General features: G+C 39.0%; 1 protein-coding gene across 2 annotated transcripts in view; it reads left to right on the plus strand.

The window, feature by feature from the left end:
• The first annotated feature begins 313 nt into the window (after positions 1-313).
• STK3 (serine/threonine kinase 3) overlaps positions 314-12,884 on the plus strand; it is a 137,903-nt gene continuing 125,332 nt past the window's right edge. For both annotated transcript variants that reach the window (XM_009891831.1, XM_009891832.1), the window contains exons 1-4: positions 314-336; positions 7,501-7,581; positions 8,034-8,162; positions 12,033-12,147. In XM_009891831.1, coding sequence (XP_009890133.1) covers positions 314-336; positions 7,501-7,581; positions 8,034-8,162; positions 12,033-12,147 — 348 coding nt within the window. The remainder of the gene's footprint in view (positions 337-7,500; positions 7,582-8,033; positions 8,163-12,032; positions 12,148-12,884) is intronic.

Consider the following 12,884-nt stretch of genomic DNA (forward strand, 5'->3'; position numbering starts at 1 on the left):
TGGGGCCTCGTCCCGCCGAACGACTTCCGCGCCGCCCAATCAGCACTTGCGGTGGCACGGGTTGTAACCTCTGAGAGGCGCGAAGGGGCGGGCCTCGGCCGGCAGCCGGGTAGGTAGCGGTAGTGGTGGTTGCCGGAGAGAGGCCGGGAGCGGCGGCGGCCGAGGGAGGGCGCGAGCCCCGTTTAAAGGGCCAGCGAGCTCCCACGAAAGTTGTGAGGAGTTTAGCGGCTACCGGGTCGGTGCTGCTCAGGGGCTCGGCTGAGAGCCCCCCCCCCACCCCTCCGGACGCCGGGGTTGGGGGGCCAGCAGCGGCATGGAGCAGGCAGCGCCTAAGAGGTAACGATCATCCCTGGCGGCCCCTTCCGGGGGCGGCATGGCCGGCGTGAGGCCTTGGGCCGGCGGGGGAACGGCGGGGGCTGAGGGGTTGTGTTGCGCTGGGGAAAGTCTCCTGTGTGTGGAGGGGGTGTCCCCGATATAACCGTCCTGGCTAAACGTCCGGTTGGGGGTAAACCCTTAGGGGTTGCTTGAGTTACAAGAGGAACGTTTTAATGGGAAACGGGGGAAACTTTATAGACGAGAAGAGTCTTTTGTGGCCTGGGGGTGGGTGTCTGTGCACTTTATAGTTCAGGTCTGTAGAAGAAACCGAGTTAAGTAGTTGTTCTTATCTTTCCACATTCTAAAGTGCCCCTTGTGTCCCGCTGGCGGAGGGATGCTTGTGGGGGTGGGCGTTGCATAGTTGCAGTTGCAAATTAGGGAGTGGGAAGAGGCAAAAATCAAGAGCATTCCCACAGTATCTGTATTTCCTGAAGTATATAGGATATCTGGTCATATTAATTTCTACGTGGGGTTGGGGTTTTTTGAGCAGTTATGATAGGACTTCTTTATTTGTGCATGTGTAATGATGTGAAACCAAAAGCTTTTTCTTTAAATGTGACGCTGTCATTTTAATGCACAAAATAATTTTTCTTTAATTGTATGTATATATTTAAATTGGAATAATCCTTTCTTGGATGTAGTTATATACTACATAGATTGCAGTTGTATGGTATACAGAATGTAGTGACACAATTTACATACATACTTACTGTGTTAGAGCTCCAAGTAGTTTACTCTTGCTTCCTGTTAATTTAATGAAAAATCTAGGAACAGCACAATATAAATTTGTGGTAGAAGATAATAAATCAACTTTTACCTTCCCTTTTAAAACATATACATTTAAAACCTTTAAAATTCTTTAAAATAGCTTCCGGTGGGATGGCAGGACTTGGGAAGAACGTGGTCTTGAACTTTTTTTTTTTTTTTCTCCAGTAATACATCAAGTAACAGTATCTACTACTGAAAACTTTGACCAAGAATTGATTAGTAGTTGTTATGTGGAGTGTTTTTAGCAGGCAACGAAGTGGTATCTACTACTGAAAACTTTGACCAAGAATTGATTAGTAGGTGTTATGTGGAGTGTTTTTAGCGGGCAATAGTGGGAGGAAGGACAGGCCTACACTGTAGTTTCAGACTGACAGTACTGCATTTCTCAAATAAAGGAAGTAGAAGAGGCACCAGCAAAGGTTTGGGGGAAGAAATGTGAAACTCTGACGAATAATCAGTGTTATCAGCACCAGTGCAAAGCCTGGAATGTGGTGATATCAAATTGAAAATGAAACTTGAAGTTAGCATAATCTACAAGAGTAGGGGGGTTTTTTTGGTGGTTTTTTTTTTTTTTTTTTTGGAAGATTTGGGATTTGCTGTATCTATTGCCTAGCTGGAGTGCCTGGCCTAATTGAGAGTGGGGAGCTGTTTAAATCCTTAGATTCAGTTAAGAAGAGCTAAAAAGCTGATGAGAGAACTTCTAAACTCTCTGGCATGTTTTTATACTCTCCATGTTTTTTGAAGCTTATTTCTGGAAATTTAAATGTGATGAGAACTTAACGGATTTAATCCTTTGGTGGAAGGGAAGATTTGAACTCAGTTTTTCATAAGATGTAAATGTTTGCAGCCTGTGCATATATATCCCCTTTATCCATTGTTTTTTACAGTTTCTGATTGGCATTCCCAACTCTTCTGCTAGGCGACCCCCTTTTTCTGCAAGTCTAGAAGGAGTACAGACTACTTCTTGTGGGCTGATATGTTTTGATGCCTGCTGTGGATGCAGTAGTGGCTTGGGACGGACACACCATGTTGACTTGGCAAAATATATGTGAGCACTAGACTTCTTTACTTTGGTGTCCACTGACCACAGGAGCGGTTACCGACAGTGATCTATTGCCCTGATATCTAGTGTGAGATATTCATCTAGAGGTGGCAAGAATTTCATGTGAGCACTTCAAAGCTGCATGGACGTCCCTGAGTCCCAGTGTTTTTTCACGGGTAAGGAGCACTTGCATTCCCCGTGAAGGAACACAGTTGTGTGTTGTGTATATCTTTAAAACAGCCCTTCAGAAAGTAGCAGTGATGGTGCCCAAGGGACAGGCTAGGCCGGGATGGCTTTTAAATGGGCATGCTGTCAAAATCACTAGCTTTTCTTGTTTGATCAATATACTGCAACAGCGACAAACGACTTCTAAGGAGGAGTCCTTTTCAGAACAATTTTGTTTACTTTTTAAAGTAAATTAGAGTAGGTGTTCTGACTTTATAGTGAACAATTTGTACAGTAGTTGACACACTTTTCTTGCATCTGAATTTCTAACTGTATTTCAGGTGTGCTTTATATTACTTTTCTTCACTAAAAAGGATATTCACTCTTGAAATAGTCAGTTACAAAATTTGCCTGTCTTGTAATTTTCCCCTATTGTTATTGTTGCATTTTTCTGTATGCATTGGCATACTCAAGCATGAGGAGATAGATTGCATACAAGTGAAAAGGAAAAGTAGCTAGAAACACAATTCTGTCAAATTGATAGTTTTTAATCTTGCTCATCTCCTGCACAATGCTGCTAAATTAAAGGCCTCTTAACAAGCATGGAGCTTGTTAATTAATGTTTTCCAGTCCTTTTCTTAAACTCAGGCAGTTTAATTTTCACTGAAATTTAAGTTTTGTGGGAAGGGGAAGACTTGTTTTTAAAGTATGAACTCTCTGTGAAAAATAAGCTGGTTCTAATTATTGTGTCAATGGGCATGTAAGGTCACATGGATGACAATTGTCAGATTCCTCCTGAAAATGATGGAACAAAAATGTAAGTTTGCTTGGGTTTTACTGGTAGAAAGCTAAATGTAAGTACACAATATAACAACATAAACTGTCTTAAACTTACTTCTACTTGTGTGAAAGGTGTAAAGCAGTGTAAATGTCTTAAGGCTTTCTTATTTCACTTCTATTTCTGGTGACTGCAGTGATTTCTCTTACTAGCTTCTCTTTTAATATATCAGTATAATCGATCCCAGCCATTCTTTTTAAATGTTTTAGTGTGGTAGTTCTTCTGCAAAATAAACTGCATATATTGATGTTTCATGGAGCAGCTGTCCAGTGTTCCATAACTCATGACAGTAATTGATGGACTTCTATTCTTTAGTCTTGCTTTACTTTTCTTTGTTAGCTTTCAGGGTTTTTTTTATGCCTACCTCTGTAGCACATCACCAGTTTATTTTGTAAAGTCTGCACATAATGACCATAGGACGCTAAACTCTTACTTTGCTTTTTAATGGTGGGGGTGCGGGGGAACGAACATATCTCTTGCTCTTTCACGTCCCAATTCAGATTTTTCTGATCTTTATGGCATTGGTCGTCTTGGGTGCCTCTCACTGTTTCTAGTTTCTTCTGCGTTTGGTTATATGGAGTTCTGCTGACATACTCCATGATGTGCAAGATTCTGGTTATGTTAAGTATGAATGTTTTCTCTCATCAGCTGGATTTGTAAAAGTACAGCTCTCTGCTAGAGTGTATTTTTCTTGTTTAAGAGGCTAGGCACTATGCAGAAAGTCAAACCTGCTTGGAACAAGAAAATCCTTTTGACAACTCTTGTTGTCCCAGAATTTTAGTTCAGTTAGTTCTCCTGCTTTCAGGAACAGCTTTCCTGGAAAACTAAAGAAATAGCCCATTGTCACTACCTGATGATTTTCTAGAGCAAACAAAAGCAGGATGGTTTTCTCCCCAGGTTTTAGACTTGTCTTCTACACATCTCCTTTAGACTTTCTTACATATAGATATCTATAGTGCTTATCCTGTGGCCAGAATTTGCTGGTTTGTTCTCTTTTAAATGCTTGTGTCATGAAAGTAGAGGACCCATGAGGGAGAGGAGTGAGATACCTTTTTTCTCTCTGACAGTTTTTGAGCCCTTCGTCTCTTCAGTTGTGCCTCCTGCCCCACCCCCCTGATATTTCTAGTCATGCCTTTGCAGGTAGGTGTTTTGCTGGGTGCTCATAGTATTCACTTCCCATGTAGAACGCTTTAATTCTTTTAAAAAAGCAGTGGTCTTTCTGAAGTACTTGGCTCTATATGTCTTATCTTGCCCATTTTCAAAGTGTGGGTAGTAGGACACACATTCATACAAACTCCTGATTAAGAAGCTGATTTTGATGTCTTAGATGTGTTTCTCTTTCCCAAGCTTTAGTTGCTTGCTTTTAGCCAATATCATAAGATAATACTTAGTCTTTTCTTCTTATATTCTACTTAGTGCTTTACAGCCAGTTACAACAGTTGTCTTCCTCCTCCTTGCTTCTCCTGAAGTTTTCATAAACACTTTCTTTATTGCAGCCCTTTCAGGGTATATTGTGTGCTGTTCTGTAGTTAGAGAACTGGGAATTCTATTAAACCTCTAGAAATACACATCATTAAGCAGTTGGAGTCATTAGGATCTTTCTATGGTTGAAAGGACTGTGGTATTAATAGTGTCACTCAAGCAGCGGACCTAACATCTGTACTCTTGCAATATATTTGTGGAAGAGTGTGAAGCACTCTGAGCAGTGTGTTTGGTGATGAAATTCCTGAGGTTGACATATCTTTCTTCCTCTAAATAGGTTTAGTATTTAGCTACCTTAGTGTTAAGTGTTAGTTGGTCTCACAACACATTTGACAGAGTTGGATAATGTGAAAATAGTTTTAAAACTACAGAATGCGTATTTATTTGGTCTCCACGTTCATGATGGTTTCCCTAGCTCTTCCCAAGCACGCCCAGTGCCTTGGTGTTAATTGTGCTGCTGGATGGAACCCTTTCGGTATGGATTTTTTTTTTTTTTTTTTTTTCCCTTCTCACATTAGCACATATTGCTCCTTTGAGCAGGTGGAAGTGTTCTCTTCTTAGACCTCTTTGGTTGAAGTTACTGTATGTTTTCCCTTTTCTTGCAGTTACTCAAAAGTTCAGTCCCTCCACTGTTCTCTTGAGTATATCTTCTATTATGCAGCTCTTCAGTCAAGTGAGAGACTCAGCTAATGGTCATGCGTTTTTATTTTTTTGAGGCTCTGCTGGTATCATAAGCATACCGTGCATGCTTTTTTTTGGTGGAAAGCAGAGGATGATTGCAGTAACTTACTCTATGAATGCTGCCTTTAAAGCTGCAGATAACCTGATCAAAAGGGGGAGGGAAGAACTGGAAACAAAAGAAACAAAATTAATGATTTGTTTCTTTAATACTTGCCTGCAAAATATTTGTTCCCCTCTTCTTTTTATTTGTCTCAACTTACACTTGTTCAGTAATTAAATATGTGCTTCACTGCAAGATTTAAGTTGTATTTTTCTGCTTTGTAGTCTCTAAGAAGCAGGGAGAGGGAAAAAAAGAAAGCAGAGTTGTTATGTGGTCCTGTGTTTGATTTGTATGCCACTTTTACAGACTTTATTTAACTGCTCTCATTTGAGTTTTTTTTGCTGTTTTTCTTCATGTTCAGGAGTTGTGCCTTCCTCTGCTGTGGAGATTTTTATTCTCTGTTAAACACACATGTTTGCCAGCTTCCTGCCTGTTCACTGTAGCAAACTTTATGGTCTTTACAACAGTTCATATACCTTTCCTTACTGATTGTGGATGCTTTTGTATTCATATAATTGCTACATCTGTGAAATATTTTTTTGATATATAAGTGTGTACACCCTCCCACCCCCCCAACTTGCTTTCCTTGTTCAACACTAATCCGTATGACCTGTGTGCTTATACAATTACTTTAAATTTTTGTCTTTACTTAGATGGTTTGCAGTAACAAGTTTCTTCTGGCTCAGGAATTCCTTCATCAGTCATTTCACTTGATTATTTTTATTAGTGCTGTATATTGCAGAATTGCGTCCCTTAATATGAAGGAGTTTCTTTTGAACACTGTTCTTCCAATGCTAGATTTGACAATCTTTTCTGTTTGTGCCCTCCTCCCTCCCCCTATTTTTCATTCATTTCCAGGAAAGTGTCACAGGATAACATATTTTCCATAAGTTCTCAATGATATGCTGTGCTTCAAAGTCCTTTTTTTTTTTTTTTTTTTTTTTTTTTTTTTTTTTCCCCCCCCCCCCTTGCATATGGAATACATTGTCTATATCTAACACTACAGCACCTGCTATTCTTCAGCTCATCTTCCACTTTAATAGTACCCTTGGCTATCATATAGAGTTAACTTGTTATTTCAGTCTTGCAGCAAAATTTCCTGTAACTTTTAGGCTGAAGGATTTACATGTTGCAGCTACCCAGTCTCACCACAATGTGTGCATGGTTATATTTTCCTGTGCTACGTTTGGTGTCAATTCCATCACAAGGTTGCAGCCAAGTTGTGTTCTGAGATCTGACAGGAGTCTGGGGGGCTGGATGAATGGGAATGCTGGAGACCAGGAGAAAGGCAAGAACTGCTTATAAGGGACAAAGGATAGTGGTTGAGTGAGTTGGAAGTGCTGGGAGCAATAGTAGGGTGATACTGAGTGATTTGAGACTGTGTGAGAGAGAGCTGGAGGGCAAAATATGATGGTGGTATGTAAGTAGAGATTTTGTTGCACCTGTCCCTATGTACATTAACAAAGATGCAAAAGACTGTCCCAATAGCTCTTAGAGTACTCAGCTCTTGGAATTTCAGTGTTCTGCTGCCACCTGAGAAGGTGAGTTGATACAATATGCTCCCAGAGTCATCTTGACTCTGGATTCTGCTTTTAACGTGCTATAATTCACTGGCTTATGAGTGGTATAATTTAGAAAGTGGGCACTTCATGTGAGTGAAAGATTGTGTTGTTATCTGAGAATGTATAAACCAGTGTACTCCAGGCAGTAATGAGCATGTGTTTGCATGCTGGCTGCTTTTTGACGAAAGGTAAGCTTTATTGTATTCTCAGGCTGTTTCTACTTTAGCAAAGGAAGTGGTTTGGAGAGTGAATTGGTCCCATGCTGCTTTGAATTGAGTAAACGTTAGTGGGAAAGTGATAATGACAGTAATTGTATATGATGGTTGATTAAAATTTTATTACTGAACTTGAATTAGGCATTTTATTTTAATTGGAGTATGTCTGTCTTTATAATCTTTTTTTCTGTCTGCTCACTTGTATGAAAATTTGCTTGAGTTCTGTGTCTTCCCCCAAACAAACGAACAAATAACTTTTGTCTGTCTTTTAGCAAACTGAAAAAGCTAAGTGAAGATAGTTTAACTAAGCAGCCTGAAGAAGTCTTTGATGTTCTAGAGAAACTTGGTGAAGGGTAAGTGCAGCTATTTATGAGGGGATGGGATCAGAGGGAAACTGTATATAAAGCATGTGTTGAATATTAAGTTACAGAGATAGTGACTGTAAATGTCCTAAGGAATGCTTCTCTAGACAACTTTTAATAATAAAGCAAATGCATGCATCAGTAGACTTCCATGCTTCCCTAAATATATTTATGCATTTTTTGATGCCCCTTGTTTATTAAGGCAGCAAAAGTGCTCATGCCTGTACTGGAGTTAGATACACTACATCTTGACAAAGATTCACTCTTTGGAGGCATGTCCTTCCTGAGGTCCTGATTGAATTGATTTTCTTTGCATCCTGAAAAAGCTCTCAAACTTCTGCATGAACATACGGTTTCTGTGACTTTTAAAAGTTTCTGCATAATGGAAATGAAAAGCAGTTTATCTTGTTTAAAAAAAAAAAAATGCCCTCTTTTATTTTTAGGTCTTATGGTAGTGTGTTTAAAGCAATACACAAGGAGTCTGGACAAGTTGTAGCAATTAAACAGGTCCCTGTGGAGTCAGATCTTCAAGAAATAATTAAAGAAATCTCTATAATGCAACAATGTGACAGGTAGGTATGACAATTTTGCTCTCTTTCTAAAAGTCTATGTGAAAATGTATTTGTACTTGCGAATATAGCTGAAATATATGCAGCTGCAGATTTTTTATATGAAAAATTAAAGCAGTCTGTGTTGGGCATTTTACTTAGAGCAACCACTTTGCAGACCTCCTCCTATCCTTGGCTTGTATTGGAGGAAGTACAAATAGTGTACATCACACAAACTGTTGAAAGAATAAGTACTTGTCTCTGCTTAGAATTCTCCATGCTTGCTTTACTTTACTTGCACTGGCAAGCCTGAAGGTTAATATTTCTTGTAAATGTCTTAGGCCTTGTGAATTCACAGTTACCTGTTTTAGAATATTGATAAAGATGTTTCTAGCACAAGACTGTTGACTAGCAGTTAACTTCCAAAATGGTATTCTATTGGTTGTCTTTTTCATGCAGGAATATACCTTTTTAGAAGGGAACAATCTTCTAACAGTTCTGAAGAAGGACTGTTACCTTATACTTGTTGACGAATGAGATATCTTATTGCCAATATTGTAGGAATGGAAGCCTTAACATCCAGTGTCTGCAACAATGCAGAAGTTAGCTTGCACTTCCTCTCTTCTACAGAGTTATCAGTTTTTTATTTGTATATTTTTGGGGATAATATTTTAAGATTTTGGCTGTAACTTCAAAGTCAGATTTGCTAGAGTGAGTCTTTATTCATGTCTGATCAGTGATACAAGAATCTATTGTTTGTGACCCGAAGTACAAACAGGAAAGCTCTGCACTCTAGTTAGGTGAAACTTGCTTTAAAATATTGATTGCTTTAGTCATTAACTTGGTGAATTGTATTGTAGCAAATGGTCTGTTAATTCGCAGTTTTGTTTGTGCTTTTATGGTGTGCCAGTGTTGAAGTTCTGTCTTTAAATGAAAAATTTGCTCTTGTTTGGCAATGAGCAGTACTCATCCCAGATTAAAAGATAATCCTTTTAATGCAGTCTGAATTCATGCAGATTCATTACTGAATGTTTTGCTCAGGTGTTATATGGAGCTTGATGGTACTGCTCCTCAGCATCTTGTCTTATGGGGTCATGAAGGAGAAGGTTCAAATATTTATACTTAAAGATAGGGATAGAGACCTCAGAGTACATTGTATCTAGCACACAAAAATGCAGCTGTTCTTTGAACTTCTTTAGAGCCTCTGCCTGAAAACCCTGATCTGAGTATTTGTGACCTATGAACACACTGGACCTTGTAATGTGTTCCCTTCTGGGATTGACTGCTCTGAATGCTAGAAGCTTGTTAAATGTGTAGGCAGGGGAATGGGGGAAAAAGGAAGGATTTATATTTTTCCCTGTATTCTATGAAGATGTGTGATAAGATTATTTTGGGTGATACTAAAAGGATTTGGGTCCCTTGAGGTTCTTTTGGGGCTTTTCTTAATCCTTTTCATCCCTGTGACACTATTTTTGTCTGGCCGGTTGGAGTTTTGTAACAGGTACAGATTAAAAAGGAAGCAGCAATCTTGTTAGTCTGCTTAACTGTGGAACTAGATTTGATCCCCAGAGTAGGTCCTCAGCTTTTCTTGTGCACTGGGAGAGGAGTTAAAATATGTTTGTTTCGATTCTTCTTGTTACTGTTTTCTTATTTCTTTCTATCTGCTCTGCTTTATTTCTTTCCTCTTACATAAAGGAAGACATTGAATAAGTTGGAAAATGGCACCTTATGAATTCTCAGAAAGATTTCTTCTGTGGGGTTAATGATAGGATGGCAGCCCTTAGTCGCTGCACAGGCTTGGGCCATGTAACCTGACTGGAAGCAGTGGTGTAGGGGGTGTGTGTGTGTGTGCCTGTTAGTACTAGGCCAGAATTGACATAGATACTTAAAACAAATGTCTGTGCACTATACTGACAGAGAAAAGAAGTGGTGATACTTGAGAATCTTCTAAATTTTTACCTTGCCTTCTGTACTATGCTTCTTGTGCTACTTTCATTCTTGTCCTATGTGGGCATACTCACCGTCTTATTCCTGTGTTCCCTCTACCCTTGTTCTTTGTCCTGCTTTTCTTTGAACAACGTGTTGCATTTAGTGTCTACTGGACATGGACTATTGTATAATATTTTTTTTTGGTAAGAGTTCAGAATTTTAGAACATAAACTCTTCTTTCACTGGACAAGATGCCGCCGTTCTCTGGCTGAAAGGAAGGGTTGGGCTGCAGCTCTGTATCATGTGCTTGTATATGTATCATGTGCCTTCGTGCAAATAACAGTGCTGTGCAGTACTGACGGGAGGGATGATGCACTTTGTAGTACTTTATTTTCACAAGTGATGATTCCACAGATATTACAGAAAAGCACTGAGCTGTTGCAGCATCTCAAACATAAGATCAAGGATTAACACTTTACCTTTTTTTTTTTTCCCCTCGATACCTGTTTCTAGAACTAGCTATGCTGTATGTACTGAAGCTCTTTTAAGGGGGGAAAAATGTAGATTTTGAGACAAGCAGTTGATACGTAAAAGGCTTTAAGCAAATGTGAACAGTGTTTTGAGATTCTACAGCACTTGATGTTTGGAAAAGATTATCTTGTCCTGATTTGTAATAATACACACAAATTTTGTGGGAATACTAGCATAATGTAAATCTGGCAAGAGATGGTCATGAAAATCAGTGGGTTTTCTTGAAGTAATTGTAACCTTCGTCACTTCAGGAATTTATAAGGGGCAAGATCAGTATGTCATGCTTGTTTGGTAGACACTTTGACTAGTTAGGAGGGAATTGACCCACCTTGCCTTCTGTAAAGGCAAGTTCCTATAGTAATGACAGTTGCTCTTTAATGAAGTGGTTTGCCGATATTTTTGACCAATCTTTTATAAAGTTAGCACCATGTTGCAGGAGGCAACCATAGGTCCTTTCTTTTTCTTAACTGTGTGGGGTTTTTTTGTGTGTGTTTTTTTTTTTTTTTTTTAAAAAGTCATTGCCAAACATGTTGATCCTAAAATACAGTTCCTCGCTCCAAAACAGAATAGTGATTGATTCCATCCTACAATGCAGGTGTTCTGACCAGAAGCCCCTACCTGAGATCTCTGTATCTTTCTTCCTGACTTTGTGGGAGATCGATGGCAATCTAACTGTAACCTGTGCTTAAGTTCCTGCAAAAAAAACCTCCAACATTTTACTTCCATAAATACACCATCTAATCACTTTTCTGAAGGAAGATCCTTGTTATGTATACCACATCTGTTTCTGCCTTTCTTTTGCAAGTGTCTCTGAGGAAGCATTATGTCAAGTGACAAACAGATGAGTAGCAAAGCAGTATGTTCTGTTTATGAGAGTACTGTCTCTTCACATGAGACACTTTATAAAAATGCATTTGCAAATCCTGAAGTCATGTTTTAAACCAACACTAGATTCTGTTTAATATGAAAATCTAGATCTATACTTGAAAAACGTTCATGCTTGCAAACCAGGAAAACATGGGTGAGTTTCCATGGTTTTTTTGCTTAGAAGAGAAGAAAACAAGGCAATATTTTTAAGAATGGAAACATCCAATGACATTGTGAGGAGTGTTTAAAAATTGAGAGACCTTAGAGGAGGGAAAACCAGAGCTTTATATTGGAAGACTATTGTTTGGTGAAAAACTATATCTGTATTTGAAGATCACTGAAAGCTCGTGATATATGTAGTAGTGCCTTTATAATTTTATTAAGCACTCGGACTTTATTCTAACAAGGCATTGGTTAAGCTACTTAAAATTTTAAAATGCATTTGATTACTCTTGTTCTTTAGCTGTGTTAGTGTGTGTCAAACTGTAATTTTTAACACTTGGATGATGATTTTTTTTTTTTTCCCTACTGAGAATTAATCTATTTATCTAACTTTTTTCCATTTAGTCCCTATGTTGTCAAGTACTATGGCAGCTATTTTAAGAACACAGATCTGTGGATTGTTATGGAATACTGTGGAGCTGGCTCTGTTTCGGACATAATTAGACTTCGTAATAAAACGGTGAGTTTTTTCAAAACCTGTATAACACGTATTAAAATTAAACTGGGAATTAAAACTAGAAGCCATAATGAAAGTCAAAGTTATGAGACAAGATCTTGGCTGATTCCAAGGGGCATATCTGTGCCTTGGTTTCTCAGGGACGAGCTTGTGCAGTTGCTCAGGTTTTCTGTCCGTTCCTCTGTGGAGTCATCATCGGCAGAAGCAAATGCATTTTGAAATATGGACATCCTGTAAGTTTCTTGAAAGTTACTGTTTTGTACAAGGCAAAACTGTGTGCAGCTTCTTCCCCCTACCTCTTCCATCTCACAGTCTTGTCAGCAGGCCACTTAGTACATGTGTGGTTTGGAAACAGGCATAGAATTGTCTTGCTCCCACTCAGTAATTAGGGAGAATGACAAGTAATTTGCATTTCTCAAGGAATGAGAAGGGGAAGGGAATCCAATTATGGAATGTGAGAGGGAACCAAAATGAGAGTTGTATGGAAGAGTCCTAATGGCCTTATAACAGCAGTAGTATAGAAGAGGATGTTAACCTGTGGGAAACAGGCTTTGTTCTATGTAAGAAACAACTTCTCTTTAAAATGTTTTGTTGTAGATGTCAAATAATCTTTAGTTCTTTTCAGTCCATTATCTTCAGTAGTGGGCTGTAACATAAGGTATTCATTTTACCAACAGGTACTGCGAGATGACCCTCTAGTTGCTAGCCGTTTACATTTTGTAAACGTGCCCTTGCACCAT

Source organism: Charadrius vociferus, unplaced genomic scaffold (genome assembly GCF_000708025.1).
Source record: "Charadrius vociferus isolate BGI_N301 unplaced genomic scaffold, ASM70802v2 scaffold15, whole genome shotgun sequence".
Classification (NCBI taxonomy): Eukaryota; Metazoa; Chordata; class Aves; order Charadriiformes; family Charadriidae; genus Charadrius; species Charadrius vociferus.